At 37.4% G+C, this 20,520-nt stretch overlaps 3 protein-coding genes, 3 long non-coding RNA genes and 1 other non-coding gene across 15 annotated transcripts; 2 read left to right on the forward strand and 5 right to left on the reverse strand.

Annotated features, from left to right (window-relative positions):
* Positions 1–68: 68 nt before the first annotated feature.
* LOC111008160 (Sec14p-like phosphatidylinositol transfer family protein) lies at positions 69–2,482 on the reverse strand. Of its 2 annotated transcripts, none has more exons than XM_022280771.2 (7): positions 2,249–2,482; positions 1,993–2,101; positions 1,838–1,908; positions 1,426–1,602; positions 1,203–1,301; positions 739–984; positions 69–622 (listed from the first exon to the last, which is right to left on the reverse strand). In XM_022280771.2, exons 3-7 carry the CDS (start codon positions 1,901–1,903, stop codon positions 314–316), a joined length of 897 nt encoding a protein of 298 aa, XP_022136463.1. In that variant the 5' UTR covers positions 1,904–1,908; positions 1,993–2,101; positions 2,249–2,482; the 3' UTR covers positions 69–313. The 2 variants fall into 2 exon arrangements, with proteins under 2 accessions (XP_022136463.1, XP_022136456.1); XM_022280764.2 differs by having other exon boundaries at positions 1,838–1,922.
* Positions 2,483–3,319: 837 nt separating this feature from the next.
* LOC111012473 (uncharacterized) lies at positions 3,320–5,716 on the reverse strand. 2 transcript variants are annotated; one of them, XR_002601583.2, is made up of 4 exons: positions 5,475–5,716; positions 4,946–5,362; positions 4,324–4,809; positions 3,320–4,072 (listed from the first exon to the last, which is right to left on the reverse strand). It is a non-coding gene; the product is annotated as an uncharacterized LOC111012473 (long non-coding RNA). The 2 variants fall into 2 exon arrangements; XR_002601582.2 differs by having other exon boundaries at positions 3,320–4,809; positions 5,475–5,715.
* A 1,045-nt stretch (positions 5,717–6,761) lies between these two features.
* LOC111008828 (uncharacterized) lies at positions 6,762–9,251 on the reverse strand. Of its 6 annotated transcripts, none has more exons than XR_015788744.1 (5): positions 9,029–9,251; positions 8,738–8,907; positions 8,411–8,619; positions 7,175–8,321; positions 6,762–7,050 (listed from the first exon to the last, which is right to left on the reverse strand). It is a non-coding gene; the product is annotated as an uncharacterized LOC111008828 (long non-coding RNA). The 6 variants fall into 6 exon arrangements; XR_015788742.1 differs by having other exon boundaries at positions 8,395–8,619; XR_002601168.2 differs by having other exon boundaries at positions 7,175–7,644; positions 7,888–8,619.
* Positions 9,252–10,423: 1,172 nt separating this feature from the next.
* On the reverse strand, positions 10,424–16,802 carry LOC148207985 (uncharacterized). Its single transcript, XR_015788745.1, has 2 exons — positions 16,297–16,802; positions 10,424–11,138 (listed from the first exon to the last, which is right to left on the reverse strand). It is a non-coding gene; the product is annotated as an uncharacterized LOC148207985 (long non-coding RNA).
* On the forward strand, positions 10,880–15,788 carry LOC111008776 (uncharacterized). Of its 2 annotated transcripts, none has more exons than XM_022281590.2 (5): positions 10,880–11,015; positions 11,539–11,600; positions 11,692–14,160; positions 14,491–14,605; positions 14,945–15,788. In XM_022281590.2, the coding sequence occupies exons 1-5, from the start codon at positions 10,904–10,906 to the stop codon at positions 15,592–15,594; spliced, it is 3,408 nt and encodes a 1,135-aa protein (XP_022137282.1). In that variant the 5' UTR covers positions 10,880–10,903; the 3' UTR covers positions 15,595–15,788. The 2 variants fall into 2 exon arrangements, with proteins under 2 accessions (XP_022137282.1, XP_022137290.1); XM_022281598.2 differs by having other exon boundaries at positions 14,500–14,605.
* Positions 13,824–13,935, reverse strand: LOC148207986 (U6atac minor spliceosomal RNA). The gene has a single exon (XR_015789110.1). It is a non-coding gene; the product is annotated as a U6atac minor spliceosomal RNA (small nuclear RNA).
* A 987-nt stretch (positions 16,803–17,789) lies between the features above and the next one.
* On the forward strand, positions 17,790–20,271 carry LOC111012336 (glucan endo-1,3-beta-glucosidase 7). Its single transcript, XM_022286449.2, has 5 exons — positions 17,790–17,941; positions 18,272–18,936; positions 19,031–19,354; positions 19,460–19,796; positions 19,979–20,271. Exons 1-5 carry the CDS (start codon positions 17,872–17,874, stop codon positions 20,014–20,016), a joined length of 1,434 nt encoding a protein of 477 aa, XP_022142141.1. The 5' UTR covers positions 17,790–17,871; the 3' UTR covers positions 20,017–20,271.
* Positions 20,272–20,520: the final 249 nt, after the last annotated feature.

Below are 20,520 nucleotides of genomic sequence, written 5' to 3' on the forward strand. Positions count from 1 at the left end.
GAATAATATGTTTTCGAGATATGATAGAAGGGAACAACACTGTTTTCAGGATAGTTGGATCTCTATCAGTCAATCAAATCGATCAATCTTTTATAGGATAAATTTGAAGGGTTATAACCAGCTATGATGACCAGTGAGAAGAACAGGATTTCTCCATCACGTTTAATTAGGCAAGATCAGTAAAATTCTTAAGGGTTCTCAACAAACCTTTTCCCTCTATATCTCCTATAGACCATGAAAAGTTCTTAAACGAAACTCATTTTAAGGGGCTAGGCCGCAGTTACAAGTGACAATCTGTGTGACTAATACGGTCTCATGGCTCAGCTCGCCCATCAGTTGCAAGGCACACTCTCTCTGGAGCCACCACTGCACTGGGGTAGCCATTGATGATCTGGTGTTGCTTTTCACCAGATTCCCAGAAGGCAGCACATTTTATATCATCTTGAATCATTAATCTAGAGTACTCCTCGTGGACATATTCCAGTTGGGCTTTTCCTCCAAACTCTGATGGAAGATTCTCCTCATCAAAATATGACTTCATGAGTTCCACGCTCTCTTGTTTCTTAGGATAAATAAATCTCACTTTCTGGAATGTTTTGGGATCTAGAAAGTATTTGACAACCTGAAAATGATAAACATTGATCAAATGTTGGTAGAAGAATGGTCTGCGTTATTTTATCAGTATCTACCATATAGATGGCAGAGAGATTGCATGATCTTGGAGAGCATATACCGTACCCTCCAGAACGCTTCAAATATCCTTGGAGGATTATATAGAAATGCTAAGGCTAGTCTCTCAGGATAGTGGTTTTGCAAGATGTTGACAGTCTCTCGTGCAGATTTGATTGGCACGCTGGTGCTAAGAGACCAACCATTGAAATCAATCAGCCACAACATCTGTTCTTGACCTTCAGGAAGGTTGAGAATAGCATTCTCCATAAGGTATACCAAATGCCAAATCTGATTCTCTAATGAATTTGTGTTCTGAAAAAATAAAGAAAAAAGGTAAGCAATGGGCTTTTACTCCAATTATTGCTGCTTGTCAGCAAGATTTACATTTTTTTGTTTTTAATAACTAAGAGTTGAGCTTTGCTCATCCAAAGGTTCAAACTTGAGACCTCTAAGCCGATATGACCCAGAGATCCCAAGTTCTTGCCAACAAGGCCACCCCTTACGCAGCAAGATTTACACTAATAAAATACCTGCTTTCCTGGCTTCATTATAAGAACAGTTCTTCCTTCTCGGTCTTGAAAGCTCGCTCGATAAAGTTTTCCAGTCTCACTTTCATGTGCTACTTGAGGCTAAGAGCAAGATAAACTAAAGCATTAGTTTAAAGTCAACATGAAACTCCCTCACTACATTCTCTTCACCTCTAGCTTACATAAACATCAGGCTCTACAAAACTACTATCTTACACTTGCTTACCCAACGGATTTCCTCAGGCTTACACATAGATCTCCATTTGAATGTCTCTTCCAGCATTTTCTTTGCTTTGTCTACACTCCAATTCCTAGCAACTAAATATCTTTTTAAACATGCATCGCTGCAGTATATGGAATTTCGTCCGACTAAGGGTCCTAACTTAGCCCTTAGCTCATTAATCTGCATGTACATTAGTAATATTGCTCAGAGGTCAACTCATAAAATCTTATTTACGACTCTCATCAACACATAATCCTGAAAATCTTAAAGATGGTTTAGATCCAATCAGACTCAAAAAAGTTCAGAGTTGAGAAACAATTTCAAACGAGTTCCATTCCATTCAGAGTAAATGGATCTGAGAACTAACAGAGAAGGCCAACATACATAATTTTCTTTGACCATCGACTCATCATACCTTCGATGCAGTTTGTTCTTCACTGTTATCTTCCTCGTGACGAGAAGTAGACCACCGACCAAACATTATAGCTGCAGCCACAAACCTATTACATTCCACATAACATTAATTCTCTGTTATATAAAAGAAGGAATATTCTACTGCTAGGTACGAACTTGCTGTAAGATGGAGCCGGAGCCTTCACTAGCCAAAATGTCAGTAATTTGCCGGCAGAAGACTTTCAAAGCAGCAGAGAGGAATCACCATCAAACAACTAGGGTTTGACTGAAAGGCAAGCGCATTTCAACGTCAAAAGTCGAGGCAACAATCAAACAGTAACAAATTAAAGATTTCCGATCAATTACATAAGATCGCTCTAGTAGGTCGAAATAGTAAAAGATCGCACTGATTCGAAACAAACAAGAATCTTACACATTCAATTCTGCAGTGCCGGAAACAAGCTCTTCTTCTTCCACCTCCTCCTCCCTTCTCCCTCAGACCAGATTCTTACACAGTTAACCGAGAATTACGCCGACAGTCAGAAGAATAAGTTCCGAAAGATAGGAGCTCCTCGATCTTGGATCTTCTACTTCAAAGTATTGAAGTAGTTTAGGTCAGCGTCAGTGATTGTCACAACATTTTGTGTTTGGACATATAATGCGGAACTAGTGCCGAAGATTCTTTCCTATCGCCACCGCCGGTGCACGCTGCGAAGGGAAAAAGTGGAATGAACCAACGGTCAAGGACACGCCACGTGTAACACTTGAACTAAAAATAAAATTCATAAAGTGAAACGTGGAGTTTATGTCGCAGTCTTTTACTGATACAAGAAATCCAACGACTTTCTCAATTGTTCTTGATGCATTGATTTAATCCGTTGACTTTTTTTTTTCCGAAAAAGAAGAGAAATGAATATCCACGTCAGTTAGCTCATAATTGTTGGATTTTATAATTCAAAATATTGATGGCAGTTTCAACTCTGTGAAGTAAATTATTGGGATGCATTCATTTTACATTTAAACAACAATTAATACAATTAAGAGATTTGATAATGCACTTACCAGACTTCAAATCCTATCTTAAACTATCTCAAAAGAAAAAAAATATCATAAAATATTTATTTTAATCTTATCACTAATCTTATTTACCAATAAGTTAACTAGCCAACAAAGCGAGTTAAACCAATGGGATGAAACATGAATAGTGTAAGATTTTCCTTCCCTACTTCAAGGTTTGTGTGATTTTTTTTTTTTAACTAGAAAACTTCATTTGTCAAAAGAACACTAAAGTTGGGAAATGCATTGTATATCACTATATGTCGAGTGAGGATTCAAACTCAAAAGATAGTCTAAACTAATTGAGTAGGGAGATATGACCCTAAGGATTAAATGTCTTTACCATCAAACTACATTAATTTTAAGTTTATCAAAATTTAGTTTATGAACTTGCAAGTTGACCAACTTTGAACACTCATTCTATCTCTTGTTCTAAAAAATATATATATAAAAAAAAGGTTATTTTATTAATTATTAGAAACGTGTGTTTACAGAAGGGAGCCCCTACCTTTATAAAATAGGCAAGGGCTGTGGGAAATAGGAACTAGTTACATTGATAGCCATCTAAGTAAAAATTAAATCACCCTAATTAAACCTAAACAACTAAACAAAATAAAGTTATAGATTTTAGTTACAATTCTCATCAACCTAACATCACATCTTGTAAAACATTGATCTTCTAGCCTCAACCATCTTCCCGACCATGATGAATGCTTCAAGGCAAATGATGCTGGATACTGCAGTGAAGTTATACAGAGAAACAAAGCAGCACATCAACAGAAAAAACTATTGAATGTGGCCTACAATCTGAATGTCTCCTTAGCTACCTGCCAAAGCCAGATTTGATTAAGAGGCTCCCATTCACATCAGCATCAGCATCCTCCATCTTCCAAATTTGGTTGAAATTCCAATCTCTTCCCCGGTCTTGCTATAAATCGTACCAACATGCGCTGTTTTTGTTCTCCAATGTTTCGAAATGGTTTCTCCATGTAAAACAACAGGCCAATAATTTTTCACCAGCAAAAGAGCCAAGAATCCAGGTCCATAGTTGGAGTTTATACAGCAAATCAGAGAATATCCAAAATACAAGCCCATTTGAACCATCTTTCTATGTTGCTAAACATGCTGGCAGCAGAAGTATTATCCCGTCAACACAATGTGGTCAAACTGACATAACTTCAGAGAATTTGTATAACAGAGTCTGCGTAAAGGTTGTAAATAACAGAGCCGGCGAAAACTTTAGTATAACAGAGTTTTAAATGTCGTTAGACACAATTCTACAGTATAAAAGGTTGTGCTTGACAATATGAAACTCACTCGTGCAGAACATGTTGACATTTCGAACAAGTTGGATCTATGCAAAAGTATGATATAATTCAAAATTTGCCACGTTAACATCTCGAGTAGTGAGTTGGATCTATGCAAAAATATGATATGATTCAAAATTTGTACCTTGAGGTTAAACTGTCACGATCGATTCAGTTGCTGCACACACTGCTCTTTGTTTGCACGTTGTTTGAATAGTGGACTGTTGAAAGACTGAGCAAAAATATGGAAAGTGGGAGAGAGAGGGAGAGAGGGAGAGAGGGAGAGAGAATGGGGAGGAAGAGCCGGGCAAAAATAATAAAATGAGCCCGTGCCATCCCCTCCCCAGAAACCCAAAAAATGAAACTTTTATTAATGTATTTTGACCTGCCAAGCAAGCGCACCTGTCATGGCAAAGGTCAACTACATGACAACAAAGCTTCACACACACACATATACCTTTCCATGTCTACAAACAGCACACATTCTCCACAAGTCCAGCAACTTCTTTTTTAAGAAGTCCAATGTTCAATCCCCACCCCCACAATATATCATAAGACTTTAATCGTTGGGAACATAAAACCGCATAAAAATGTTGGGTTGAAGGAATTCCCGCCAATCATCACAACAACTCTGCAAAATAACATGATAACTTCAATTGGCCAGAAATAATATACAAGAAAGTACAATAGATTTTATGGGGAGCGTGCAAATTGAAGGAGGTGTTCGTAATAACAATTCAAGAAAGTAGAATCAGAAATGGCCATACCAAAGCAGAATCAAAATCTTGGAATTTTCAAGCCGGTTATCTTTCTCCTTCTTTCTCTTACAACTCCATCTCTTCGGCTATTACGGCTCGCAGGGGTCCATATCGGCAGATGTTTTCTTCAGATGGTATCACAATTCTTCATCGTTTGGAAGGTTAAGAAGCTCTTCGTTGGACGGAGTTCAAATCTACGCAAGAATTCATGATCGCCTGGTTATCAGAATCGAGAGCGATTGGAAGAATATCAGAGATAATTGATCGATTTCAGCGATGAAACTGACGATCTTAAACGCAGACAACAACGAAACGAAGAATCGCTTGAGCGTAAGGATGTTGCGTTCATCGATTTTCTTGGTGTCGGGATCTCTTCTTGAACACCGATAAAAGAATATATTTACCCAGCACAAAAAAAACAACATTCTGGGGAAAAAGAAAAGGAAAGTCGAATCAAGAAACAAGATCCACATATAAAAAGAAGAACAACACAAAAAATAAATAATAATAACCAGGGCAGAATCAAAAGCGGCAGTACCTTGAGCAAAAGGGCCGAATTCAATAAACCCTAAACCTGAAAGAAAAGCTTGATTTACCATACTCGATCTGTTGATTCTGAAGAATATTAAAAGACAATTGTGGAGAAAGAGCGGTAGAGAACAGATGATCCAATGAAGAGGATGAATCCAAACGCTCGCTAGTTGATATGTCGACCCAATTCTTGTGAACGAAGCAACCCTAGGTATTTATATACGAAAGAGTCGTGGAATCTTAACAACGAAATCCGTTTGCAGTTTAGATCTCTCTATCAAATAACCCATGGTTAGATTTGGCATTAATGGAAAGCTATCTTGATCGACGGTTTTTTTTAAACGATATAATCGACGGCTGTTATTCTCCTGGATTTTTAAAATGTTTGATAAATTAATATTAAATTTGTAGTTTCGCTCTATCTGATTACTTATTATAATGTTATGTAGATATTTAATTAAAATTTTTTAATTATTTAAAGTTTTATATAATTTCAATTTATATACAAAATTTACTATATGATTTCAATTGATATAAATTTTATTTTGTTTATTTTAAATTATTTGATAAAATATTAAAAATATATATAAAATTAAATAGAAGGAATAGAAGCAACCAATTAATTTTAAAAAAATGATGAGATAAAGATAAAATAATAATTCTTAAAGAAACCAATTTCAAAAGTTAATGTCACCTAAGGCCGTCCAACTCCACCCGGAACACCCAACTTCTTTAGTACTTTAGTACGGAGATGAAAGTCTACCATGTGACTTTGACTTTGCCTCGAAGGTTTAGACCAATCGCAATTCATCGTGAACGGCTCTTCCTAAGAACTTAAAGCCTCCTCTCTCTGAATAGAAAAAAAAAAAAAAAAGACTTTTTCAAACCTTACTCTATAAGAAATGAATACCAGCTTTATGTGTTTTTTGGATGCCTTCAATTAGTGTCATAAGCTCCAAATGCTTGTGATATAAGCTCCAAATGCTTGTGATAGTAAAAAAATGATTTCATGTATCTTGTGGGAGTCTCTAACGATGAGACATGGTAAAGTTTAAAGTAACTTGGACATGAAGGTTGTCAACAGTGGACTGAACCACTTAAAAGCGCAAAATGAGACACATCATAACATGCATACCAATAGTTTAATCTACAATTTTTTTTAGTTACTCAATAAAATTGAGAGATGAGTCTATTAGTGAACCTTTTAAATTCACTTCATATGCACACGATTAGAAAAAACAGATGAATTATGATAGACCAACTTTGAACACTCATTCAATCTCTTGTTAAAAAGTTACCAAAAAAAAAAAGTTATTTTATTAATTACCAGAAACGTGTGTTTACAGAAGGAAGCCCCTACCTTTACAAAATAGGCTAGGGCTGTGGGAAATAGGAGCCTAATTACATTGATTTCCATCTGAGTAAAAATTAAATCACCCTAAGTGAAACGTAGACGACAATATACAAAATATATTTATAATTACAATCCCTAACAGCCTAACATCACTTCTAGTAAAACACTGGTCTTCGAGCACTGCACGGGCTTCATCAACCATCTTTCAGATAAATTATGCTGGACACTGCTGCAAAACAAAGCAGCACATCAACAGAAAAAACTATTGAATGTGGCCTACAATCTGTATGTCTCCTAGTAATAAACCATCATCAAATGAACATATAAAAAAGATGGGTAAGAAAGTTGTCTACCTGCCAAAGCCGAGTAGATTTGATTTTGAGGTTCGCCATAGAAATGGGCATCCTCCATACATAGTACAAATCTTGTTGAAATTCCACAATTCCATATGTTGAGGCTCGCCATAGAAATGGGCATCCTCCATAGACCAAATCTGGTTGAAATTCCACAATTCCATATGGGCTTGAAGTTGGAGCTTTACTACAGTCTCTTCCCAGGTCTTGCTATAAACCCTACCACCGTGTGGTTTTTTTGGTTCTCCAACATTTTGTAAAACTACCGGCCAATAATGGTCTCACCAGCCAAAGGACCAATAATGCAGGTACATAGTTGGACTTTATACAGGAAATCAAACAATATCCAAAATAAAAGCCCATTTGAATCATCTTTCTACGTTGGCTAAACATGCTGGCAGCAGAAGTATTATTCCGGCAACACAATGTGGTCAAACACACATAACTTCAGAGAATTTGTATAACAGAGTCTGCATAAAAGTTGTATTAACATAGTTTTATTTTAGACACAATTCTTCCGTATTAAAGGGTTGTGCTTAACAATATGAAACTCAGTCGTGCAGGACATATTGGCATAACGAGAGAGTTGGGTCCATGAAAAAATATGATATAATTCAAATTTTGCCACATTGACATCTCAAGTGAGTGATCGAGTTGGGTCTATGAATTAGACCATAACAACTTCAAAATATGATATAATTCAAAATTTGTACCTCGAGGTTGCAATCTCACGATCGATTGAGTTGCTGCACACATTCCTCTTTGTTTGTACGTTGTTTGAATAGTGGACTGAGGGAAGACTGAGCAATAATAGAAAGTTGGAGGGATAGAGGGAGAGAGAGAGGGAGAGAATGGGGAGGAAGAGCCGGGCAAAAATAGTAAAATGAGCCCGTGCCATCCCCTCCCCAGAAACCCAAAAAACCAAACTTTTATTTATATATTTAGACCTGCCAAGCAAGCGCACCTGTCATGGCAAAGGTCGACTACGCACAGGACTGCACACACCAGTATCTTTTCAAGTAAGCGCACCTGTCGTGCGATAACCTATGACTTGCTTCAATCTTACATTCAATTTTTCACAACATATAAAACCACTCCTATATGTTGACGAACACCGAATACTTCTTCGCCAATCACCGCAAGAACTCTGCAAAATAATGTGAAACCGAAAATCTACCAGAAATGGTATGAGAGAACGGAATATGGAGCAATAACAGTACCTAAAAAATAACCCACATGCACGTTTCATATGTCTTCTTCAGAAGGAGGCTGTTGCTGAGTGCCTTCTCTTTTTTTATGAAGTTTATGTGTCGTCCCCGCCGATAATCCCTTTGTCTTGCGCAATTTCTTCTTACCCGTCAGAATTCGGCGTTCACTGCTATCAATTTTGATGAAAGCCACACTAACATGTGGAAATGCAAAGATCGAAAGTCCCTCCTCTGTATCTGTATCAAGAATCGATTAAAATAGCCTAGAGAGCAAACGGATAATTGAGGAAGACAAGTTAGAGAATAAAAAATAAACAAGAATCTGAAAAAGTTTGTGAAGAATCCACGGACGTACCTTATGCGATACTCCCCAGTGCTCTGGATGCAAGACGCGCGCCAGTGATCCAAAGAAGAGACGCAAGAGAGGTTTAGAAGAATGCGGAATGGATCGGACGAACTTCTCATGGTTCCGAAATCCAGCGATTGTAAGCACAACGTTGAAGAACAATCAACTGACCAATCAATCTGACAGCATTCGAGAAACAAAAACTACATAAAATAAAATCATAATCTGGGAAAAAGAAAAGGAAAACGTAGAAAAAGAGAACAAAAATCCTATAGAAAGCAGAATCAAACACGGCCATACCTCGAGTAAAACGCCCGAATCCTACAGAACTCCTATCGTGCAGAAAACTCCTAATCCGCGAAACGAAATCTTTATTTACCATACTCGAACTGTTGATCCGGAGTGCGTTAATTCAGAGGAAGAGCGGTAGAGAGCGAATCATCAAACGAAGAGGATGAATTCGAAGCGCTCCCCAATTCTTGATGTCAACAATCCCTAGGGTTTTGAACATATGAATTTATTTAGAAGAATGAGTCGTGGATATATATACTTTAAATAGGGAAATCTTAATTTAAAAAAAGATTTACTATTAAATAAAATGAACCGCGAGATTTAGGAGGGAGGTAGTTTCCCGAGATCGTGGTCATTGATTATCCGAATTATACGAAGCCTTCTGAATTTAAATTGCTTTTAGAATATTACAAAAATTACATCTATTCTTTTTTTATTAATTTGAAATTCGATATATTTTTTTTGGTTTAATCCTTTTATATTTGTTATTCCCTTTATAAAAATATTTTTGTTTAATTCCTTTATATTTGTAATATTAAATTTCCTTTTATTATAAAATTTACCTGCTGCTCATTAAATTCTCTATCCCTACCAAATTTTCTCTTAAATTTTGCAAAAGGGAGGATTTTTGTGCGCTGTGAGTTGATCCCATCCCACTTGTTGTAAAAAAAAATTTAAAAAAATCCTAAATTTTAATTTATAACTCTTTAATTTTGTAAAATTTACTCTATATAATTTAGGGTTTGTAAAAATTTAATTCTTATTGCTAAAATTTTTGTTATGTTTTTTATATAAGTAGATCGATAAGGACGACATTAACTTATAAATTACAAAAACTAAATTGTTATATGCTAAAATTTTTTTATGAATTTTTTCACTATATGGACTAAATTTTTATAAATTTTAAATTATAGGAACCAAATTGTTTCACATTAAATTTTGAAGCCTAAATTTTACCGATTTAGAAATACAGATACTAAATTGTTGCAAACTAAAGTTCGAGATTAAGTTGTTATTAAAGTGAAAGTACCCACATGTGTGTTTTAACCTTAAAACAAATATAGTATTATATTTTAGTCTAAATAACCTATAACAAATTGTCTAAAGAAACAATAATGCATAAGTATTAAATATTAAATTATCAATACAAAAATTTAAAAAACTCAAGGTTTTGGGTTGTTTTTGTGTTTATGTTTACGTTGTTTTTAAAAATATAAAAATAAACATCTATGCCAACAAATAGGCATTATCATAATATTTCAGCCAATTTCAATTTCCTCTCAATTTATCCGAGTTCCTAGTTCCTTTAGATGAATGATCATCTACAATTCCTCCACATGAATCATGACATCAAATATTTATAAGTAAACACACGTCATTTTAGAATAAATGATCCAATATGACTAAAATTTAAAATCAGTTGGTCCAAATGTAATTTAACAAAAGAATTGTTCTTGAAAATGCACTCGACAATCATGAATTTTACCATTACAAAATGGACAGGGCTCTTCAATTTCAGCCATAATAGACTCTATTTTGTGAAGCTACCTGGAAAGAGAAGAAGGTGAAAGAAAGGGAAAGAAAGCTGACACAGAAGGCTTGGACAAGAAGCCCTTCAATATGTTTGCTGTTGCTTAAATTGTAATAAAAGTAAAATGCAACACAGAGAGAGACTTTCACGTCAACCTTTTAAAAGCCAAAATTTCAAACTCAGATTGATTTTGGTTCAGAACACACTTCCCATCTCACCCAACCCTGAGAGATCCCCTCCAACCACAGCTGAAAAGAAATCACAGCAATCTTCTTCCACTTAGAAATACCCTCAAAAACAATGTAGACACATTCCCTTGTTCGGTTGATGAGAAGTTCCACACCAAACCCAACATGGCAAAGAGATCGGATTTTGCTCAGAAGCTGTTGGATGATCTCAGATTGAGAAAGGAGCGGATGGCCGCTGCATCACAAACCTCCAACCGTTCCAAAACTACGACGATAGGTTAGTAAAGTATACAAAATTCGGTTATAGCTTAGAGTTTGGCCTGGTTATCTTCACATTGTTGATGCTGAAACCATTCCTTCTTTTGATGTTCTTCTAGCGGATGATACTGGTTGATAAAGTCTGAAACAAAAGCCATGTTATAACAAATGAATGATCACACCCAGAAAATTCAAGAACTGAGAGTTTAAGAGCATATGAAGGTTTTCTGAAGAGAATGATTCTTCTTTCCATGAATACAAGCAATGCTAAAAGCGTAGCAAATAACAGCACTAACTTGCAAGAGAAGTTTAAAACTTAAAAGGAATAATAGATAAAGAAGTTATTTTTCCACTTCTGCAGTGTAGCACAATCGATCAATTTAATGGCATATCGCTATATTCATAACTTGATAATTAGCATTAATTTCTCTTATATTGTCTTACGTAGCTTTGATACATCATGAACGAGCTCTAACAACAGTTACATATTTAATGTTCATGTCATTTTTTTCTTTTCGTTTTTTTTTCCGTTTTTTTTCCAGATGCATATGCTTACTCGAAACAAATTCACAGAGGATCAAAGAACACTAAAACACATGGAATGGTATGCAAAACTTAAATTAGAGAAGTCGGTTAACAGTGCTTATTTTTGAGAATCTGACTTTGTTGTGGTTAAATGTATTGATATGATGCAGAGTGTTCCCAAGACTGGGAGCACAGCAAACACAAGATATGGTGGAGGCAATAAATCACTGATGACTGAAAACAATTCAAATCAGATTGTTCCTTACACTAGAGGCCGGAACTCGGAACAAATAGGAGACTTGTCCATGGCCTTGGCCTTTGCACTAGAAAATGGAGGAAAACTAAGAGGAAATACTTCATCGGGAAACAATTTGATGTTGGGTTTTCTGCAACAAATTGGTAGAAGGTCCTTTGAAATCGGGAAAATGACTAAAAGAGGCAGCCTAGACAGGAACCACAGTGCAAGTGGATACTTTCCAACCATCTCGCATCTTCATATTAAGGAGATATCAAAAGGGGCACAGAAACTGAACCAGATTCTAAGAACCTGCTCTAATGGTCGTAATTTTGGCACATGTTCCATCGAAATTGGACAAGAACTATTGAAGGGGGCCATGGATTTGGAGGAGTCCTTGAGGATGCTTGTGAACTTGCATGAAGCTTCAGAGCACATGATCAACCCACAGCAGAAGAATAGGATAGTACTTTTAGAGAATGAAGAAGATGCTGAAGAAAATAAAGATGAAACACCTGATCAGAAATTTTACCAGCCACGATTCTCCTTGGACAAATTCTCGCTAAATTCACACAGCAGCCAAGAAGTCAAAGGAAATGGTCAAAATAAGAAGTTAGCAACCCTGAGATACACTGCAGAGGGAGTAAACTTCAACCGTGAAGAGCAACCTATGACTACTGTAAAATTAAGTTTCCATAGAAGATCAGCAACCTATGGCCATGATGTAAAAACTTCTAACACACAAGAGAAGGTGGGAATTTCAAATGTAATTGCAAAACTAATGGGGCTAGATTACCTTTCAGACAATTCAAATTATACACATCAGGACTCAGGTTCCAAGCAAAAGGTCACACAAAAAGATCTGCAGCCAACAGCCAGGGGGATCACCAGAAAGGCTGAGCCAAGGACTAATATTAAAGAAAGTCGGTCCAATTCAAGAAATCCAAGACCAACCATATCAGAAAAGAATTCAGCTTTAGTGAACACCATAATTGTTCCACAAGCAGTGAATAACTTTCCTACAAATGATGCAAGTCTTCAAGCCATCACTATTCGTGGGAAACCATCATGGAAAGACATTGAAGGAAGAAGGCCACAAACAAGCCCATCAACACCAACCATTACAGTATTTAAACAACAAAACAAAAATGAAATAAGGCAGAGAGTCACAAGTCAGAAGGACCATCAGGAAGGACTTACAAAGCAGCTTCACATAAAGCACAGGGAGCAAAAAGGAACAGACAGGGATGAACATAGAGAAGTATTAAAGAATGGGGTGCCTCAGAAGGATTATCGGGAAGGTGATATGAAGCATCATCACCAAAAGCATAGGGAGCTAAACACCACGGAAAGGGATCAAAAGAGAGGAGAACTTAAAAAGAACGGAGTGCAGCAGATGGAAGCACAATTGCATAAAAAATCGGAACATGCAATCATATTGCAAGGATACAAAGAAAGAACCCCTCCAATAGAAAAGAGATATCTAGACAAACTTCAATCAAGAACGCAGCAACAGCCCCCAAACATTCCCAAAAACCAGCAGCCACCTATCCTCCATAAAGTAGAGACAGGAGAAATAAATCATCATACAGAAGAGAAGAAACAGAGGACTGGAAAACAGATGGTGCAGGAGAGAAATCAAAAGAGAAGTGGGGTCACTTCCAAGAGTTTAACAAAACCAGTTCATGACACTTGCACATTTCCAAAGAAACAGCAGGATATGAACCATGTCAGACAAAGTAAGAAAAGCTGCAAAGAAACCATCACTGCTCGACACTCTAGCTCAGTTCCTAACAATAGATGCCCTGAAAATCCTTCCAGAGAAAACAACTGCTATGATGCAAATGACAAAACAACTGAGATTACCCACAAGACCGTAGAACAAAGTTCCGCTTCAAGGGACTCAGAAACTACATTCGGAAAAGAGCAAGTTGTGGAAATGCAACATGCTAAGGGACCTGTGAAAAATGACCCCGAATCTACAAAAATGCAGAAAAGTGAGGGGCCTATAATTAGTGAAACATATACAAGGAAACAGAAAAGTCCAACATTACAGGAAGTGGAACAAGAGAAACGTGACAAAATAAATGCATTAGACCGATGTGTTAACAGGGAAGCCCGAAGGCTGTTCCCGACCCTGTCAGGGGAGATGCCAACCATCTCTCCTTTAATCGAACACGACAAAATAAATGCATTAGATGGACCTGAAATCCTTGGAGCCAATGGATCTAAAGAAGTGGAAGCTCGTATGGTGGAATCCGGAGTAACAGTAGTAAGCGTCCAGCCACCGAATAGCACACAAGATTCGCGTGAAGAGACTGAGCAGGTTTTGACACTACCCAGTCCTGCTGGAGATGAATGCCATAGCTTGAAAGAGCCACAAATATCAGCTCCAGATGACAGGGTAAGTTCAACTCTTCTCAAGTTGTCAAAATTTTAAGTTCAATATGTTTTAACTATTTGCCACTCAAAAGGCAACTCAGTTGGCAAGGACTTGAGGTCTCTTGGTCATACGGATTTAGAGGTCTCAAGTTCGAACATTCATGTGAGTTTAATACAAAAATCCATGATGTCTCCCGGGTCCAAACCTTGGGGTGGGTACGGGTATCTCTGGGTATAGGAGAGCAAGACTCCGACTCCCAGTTATAAAAAAAGAAAATTAACTTTTTGTTCAAACTTCACATTTCACATCCCAAACAAGATAACTCATATATGTCTAATCTTTCTACTGAAGTATATGCAGTGCCAGAAAACAATCCCGTTCAGTACTAGCAGTCAGCAAGATCAAAGATCAGTTTTGGGCAGAGGTGAAATCAACAGCTCCAAAGTTGTAATAAATGCAGTAGAGGGTAAGCTAAACTAGCGAAGTTTATTCCATAAATAGAAAGAAGTAAGCGTATCTTCTATATGTCCTAGATTTACTATTTAAATCCACATATAATCATCATCCCCCCACCCCACCTTCTCCACAAAAGATACTCTAAACACTTGTCCAAGTACAAGCACATTAAGCATGTAAGACAATAAACTCGTTCGAGAAAGCAAGACCCTACCCTGCACAAGCGTCAAAACGTAGAGACAGAATATGCATGGACAGCATGAGGGAACACAGTAGTTCAATTGAGAATGCATAAATGTGAACAAGTACTGAGTATTTCTTATCAATATCTAATTTCTTTATGGTGCAGAAGCAGAAAAATACAACATGAACACCCTATATCCCTCACACTTAGCGGACCTGCACAGTCTTTCCAAGTCAAGAAAACAAGAGACACTGACAGAAAGTGAAAACCACCTTAAGCAGACGCTTATAACAAGTGAATGGTTCCTGAATGCAGCAGAGGCACTTTTCAAACTCAACATTCCCAGCTTCATTCTTCATGAAAGTGGCCATGGCCATCCAAAAAATGGCAGAAATCTCACAATTGATTGTAGTTACGAGCTCATGAAGCGAAAGGGTATACGTCAAGAGCTCAACAATCGTCCTTGCACAAACATTTCTTTGAGGTCCAAGAAAATAGGATCTCTGGATGACTTGATCAAGCAGTTACATAGAGACGTTGAGGCATTCAAATTCTACGGTAAGAATGGTGACCTGGAATGTGAAGTGCAAGACTATTTACCCAAAATGCTTGAAATTGATATCTATAACCAGGAACCTGACTTGAATAGTATGTGGGACATGGGATGGAATGAGACCACATTAGTATTTCTTGAAAGAGAGGAAGTTGTAAGGGATGTTGAGAAGCATGTCCTAAGTGGACTGCTTGATGAAGTTACAAGAGACCTTGTACATGTCTGTCATCTTTTGACGAAAAGATGGGGCATAGAAATTTGAGAAGAAAAGTTCTTCGATTTATGATGTATTTGGTTGATTTTAAAATCTGCCAATCGTAATAGTAGACACATTAACTCGTGTTTGTTGGTTTTGTGAGTTGTAACAGATAAGTTATAGCAGTGTTCTTTAAATTGTGCAAGTCAAGAATGTTTATACTTCCTATTTTTAGGGAAAGCCAGAGGTATTTCCATTAACTTGAGTCCTGCTACCTTACTTTGCTTTTCTCTTACTTCTAATTTGGACCCTGAGGGTAAAAACAAAGCACACCCAAATATCTACACTTTAATGACATCGATGATCAATGCCCATCGTCGAAATTCAATCCGCATCTAAACATCTTGATCTAGTATAGCACACCAGTAGTACTCAATCGAAAATAATCGAAGACGAAGGTCTTACCGAATTTGGGCCTTGTCCAAATGAACTCCAACTTTAAACATTCGCCTTAGATTGTAATAGATCAATTCTTAGTTTAGTTGTATATGAAATTGGGGAAATGCAAGCCAGTAGACAACAAATACAGACCGAGACATAAACAATTCGATTCAACCGGATGGCTTAATTCGTCGGATAATGGGGAATATGATCAATACTTCAAACTTATGTTTCTTTTCCTTCTCCAGAACGTATGGAGAAACCTGATTAAGGCATTAACGACAAATTTAGCTTTAGAACTACAGCTCCGATCGGAAACAGACGTACCGTACATAATCCGAAAGTTGTCTTATCTTCCACGGATAAAGCTGACAGATGACAGCTCAGATTCAAAGTCCGATGCAGCAGATCGAGCTTGCTTCCACACTAATTAATCCCGCCATCGTAAAGCTCGCCCTCCTTTATGCTTTGATCGTAAAGTAGTGAACATTATTTAACAAGTAAATTGAGAATCCGCCCTTTTCTCCACAGCGCGCTTTCATGGAAATGCTTTGCTCTCTCGCTGCTCAAAGCACCTTTGCACGTTGAAAAATGGGGTCCGTGGGTCACGTTTGCGAGATGGGATGGATGAGTAATGTTTCTTAATGGCGAAGTAAAAGCGTGGAGAATTTTTTTTATTTTTTTTGCTAGTTTCTTCTCTCTTCTCTTTTTTCCTTTGGACAGTTTATAGCCACATTTTAGTATTTAATTAATAATCTACTTTATTGTCATGTAACTGTTTTTTGGGAGGGAGATTTCAATTTGGTCGGATATAAATGTCTCGACCAACTGAATTATAGTCAAGTAGGTGTAAATACGATATTATTTATATTTGTTTGATATTTTACTTTTATTGATAGTAAAAAAAATGTAAATTTATATTAGAAAGATGAAATATTCCTTCCAACGTATAGTACAAACACTTATATAAGTACTTCATTTGAGTTTAAGTCTAAGATCATTTAAGTTGTTAATCTTTAATTTTCAGTAATATTTAGTTGATTATTTATGGAGGACCATGCGTCAACAACATCTCATTTAAAACAAAATATTTTTCTTAATACAGAACAAAATATTACACCATGATGCTCAACTTCATATCCACAATTTACTCTCTACGCTACCAAGTTAGTATAACTAACGAAGATAACTTTAACTCTTCTATAATCGTAGGTTCAAAATATATGTATTTATAATATGGTAAAAGCATTAAATTTAAAAGATTAAAAATTCAGTAGGTTTAATCAAAACATAATAAAGTCAATTTAAACATAATTTAATTAAACATGACAACAATAACATCTCTTCTGTCTCTAGTTTATATTTCCACATCTGAAAAAAATGAAAATATTAAAAGTTGTTAATATGAATTTAGCTCAATTAATTAATAAGGGTGAAACTTTGAATTAATAATTAATATTATAATAATAATTTAATAATGTTTAAAAAAATAGAAATCTAATAAAAATTTTAAAAGGTGTTTATTTAATTTTCCTCCCACAATTTTCAATTGCAAAAGGAAGTTGGGCAACGGTCAAGAAAAAAGGGCATTTGGGTCATTCAGAAAAACATAGACAATATAGCTTTTTATATGTTTTTTAAATTATTATTCTAAGCTCGACGTTACTCGCGCAACTCATGGGAGACTTCCACGACTCTTCCAGCTCTCACTTCCACTTCTCTAACGGTGGAATTCATTCACCGCTCTTGTCGGGCAGCCCGCTTTTGAAAAAGTAAAGAGGGCCCACCGAATTTTAATTTTACTATACTACCCTTGTCCTCTTCCTTGCTTCTCCATCTATTTAATTTCTTCTTCCTCTGCGTCACGTCTCCAACATATCGCAACTTCCAAACTCATCGGCCATGGCCTCCACTCTTCTTCGTGCTACTGTTTTCTTCTTCCTCAACATTCTATTGGTCGCTGATTTCGCCTGTAAGTTTCTGGTTTCTCTTTTTGTTATATGTGAATCTTTTACCAACTACTGGAGATTTTTCTACCTTTTCAAGTTTTCATGTTCGTATAGTCTTCCAGTTTCGTTTTCTGGTTATGTTTATTGAGAAAATAAATTGGACTCTCTGTGAATTTCCCGTAGCGATAGTCTTTTGAAGCTTGATTGTGAATCTTGTGATGGAGATTCTATAACAGGGGAAGATTGAAAGAAAACGAAAGAGAGAGAAAAAGGAGATGGAGAATTTTCAGTAAAGAATCGAAAGAAAGGGTGAAAAGTTTATCAGTCTAATTTGAATAGCCTCTGTTTTGCAGACTCGCAATCGTTCATCGGAATCAACTACGGTCAAGTCGCCGATAACCTTCCTCCGCCGTCGGCGACGGCGAAGTTACTTCAATCAACTTCAATCGAGAAAGTTCGACTCTATGGTGCTGATCCGGCCATCATCAAAGCCCTAGCAAACACGGGGATCGGAATTGTAATCGGCGCTGCCAACGGTGACATTCCAGCCCTAGCGTCCGACCCGAATTTCGCCCAAAATTGGGTTAACGCGAATGTAGCCCCCTTCTACCCGGCGAGCAAAATCATCCTCATCACGGTCGGCAACGAGGTGATAACTTCCAATGATCAAAATCTGATGAACCAGCTCTTGCCGGCAATTCAGAATCTCCAAAACGCGCTGAATTCGATATCTCTGGGGAGTAATATTAAGGTTTCCACTGTCCACTCAATGGCGGTGCTTCGCCAATCGGAGCCGCCATCGTCTGCGGTCTTCCACCCCAACTATATGAGCGTGTTGAAGGGGCTACTGGAGTTCAACAGCGCGACTGGATCGCCATTCACCATTAACCCGTACCCATACTTCGCGTATCAAAGCGACCCGCGGCCGGAGACTTTGGCGTTCTGTCTTTTCCAGCCCAACGCCGGGCGGCTCGATACAAACACCAACATCAAGTACATGAACATGTTCGACGCTCAGGTGAGTTCACGAATCTTCAAGCCCTGTTCTGGTCTGTGTGTTCTTAGGATTTTCTTTTTTTTCTTAAATGTTATTTGCCACCGGTTGGATTCAGGTGGATGCCATAAGATCGGCGTTGAACTCCATGGGCTTCAAGAACGTGGAGATTGTGGTGGCGGAGACTGGTTGGCCGTACAAAGGAGACGGCGGCGAGGTTGGCCCAGGTCTCGAGAATGCTAAAGCATTCAACGGTAATCTGATTGCGCACCTCCGATCCATGGTTGGGACGCCATTGATGCCAGGAAAATCAGTGGATACGTATCTCTTTGCGCTGTACGACGAAGATTTGAAACCTGGGCCTGGCTCTGAGAGAGCTTTCGGATTGTTCAAACCTGATCTTACAATGACGTACGACGTCGGCCTTTCAAAAAGTGGCCAGGTAACAGAGTAATTCACAAAACCCCCGAATAATTTCTGTTAAATTAAATCGTAATCTTCTATTTTTGAAGAATATTACGAATGAATTGCTTATCGTCTTCAACAGAGTACTCCGGCTTCTCCCAAAACACCAGCGACGACTCCATCGTCCCCGGCAAATCCATCGACGAAAGCACCGGCGGGTCCAAAGCCAAAAGCAGGGGGAGGGTCATGGTGCGTGCCGATGGGCGGTGTATCAGACGCCCAGCTCCAAGCCAATTTGGACTACGCGTGCGGAAGAGGGCTTGATTGCAGCGCCATTCAGCCCGGCGGCGCGTGTTTCGAGCCAAACACCATAGCCTCACACGCCGCCTACGCCATGAACCTCTTCTTCCAGGCCGCCGGCCGAGATCCATGGACCTGTGACTTCTCACACACTGCCACACTTTCCTCCAACAATCCAAGTAAGTACTAAGGATCCATTAACAAAATGTTAGTTGTTTCTTGTTTACATTTCAAACGTTTAGATTTTCTCTATAAAATTAGAAGCTGAAGGTTTGATTGATGAAATTGAGAATTCAAACTTCTATTAAAATAGGGCTGAATTATTAGAAGGCTAAACTTTGTTTTGTGCTTTTTGGTGCAGGCTACAATGGGTGCAATTATCCTGGTGGGAGCACGTGAATGTGATGTAAATTTGAGGAAGAAGAGAGAGGCTTGCAAGTTCTCAGCAGGTCGACTGGAGGATAAAGATCAAGATTCCAACTCCATTAATATGTATATTTTTCTGATGGTTTTGAAAATAATTTTTTTTTTCTAAATATTATATAATATCGGTTTTAGCTTTGACTACTGAGAGCATGTTTGTTGTAAATTGTAAATTCTGATTGTGTGTAATGTGCCCCTGAAGAAATGTTAAATTGGTGGTGTTTTGCTTTCCTCTCAAATGTATTCTGTTCCTTAGTTATTTTGATTGTCGGTATTTAATTATAATATCATCCATTTTTCCCCGTATTTTACTAATCTAGCCATCAATACAAATAATAATTCTATTGATTACTCACTTTTTTAATGTCAAATTTTTTTTAGTCTAATATGTAAGAGTTGGTATTTAAACTTTTAATTTGTCAATTATTGGACTAAGATTTTAACATTTAAGTTAATCATTACATCTTTTTTAAATTATGT

The sequence above is a fragment of the Momordica charantia genome (genome assembly GCF_013281855.1).
Source record: "Momordica charantia cultivar OHB3-1 chromosome 11 unlocalized genomic scaffold, Mcharantia_2.0 BLBB01000011.1, whole genome shotgun sequence".
Lineage (NCBI taxonomy): Eukaryota > Viridiplantae > Streptophyta > Magnoliopsida > Cucurbitales > Cucurbitaceae > Momordica > Momordica charantia.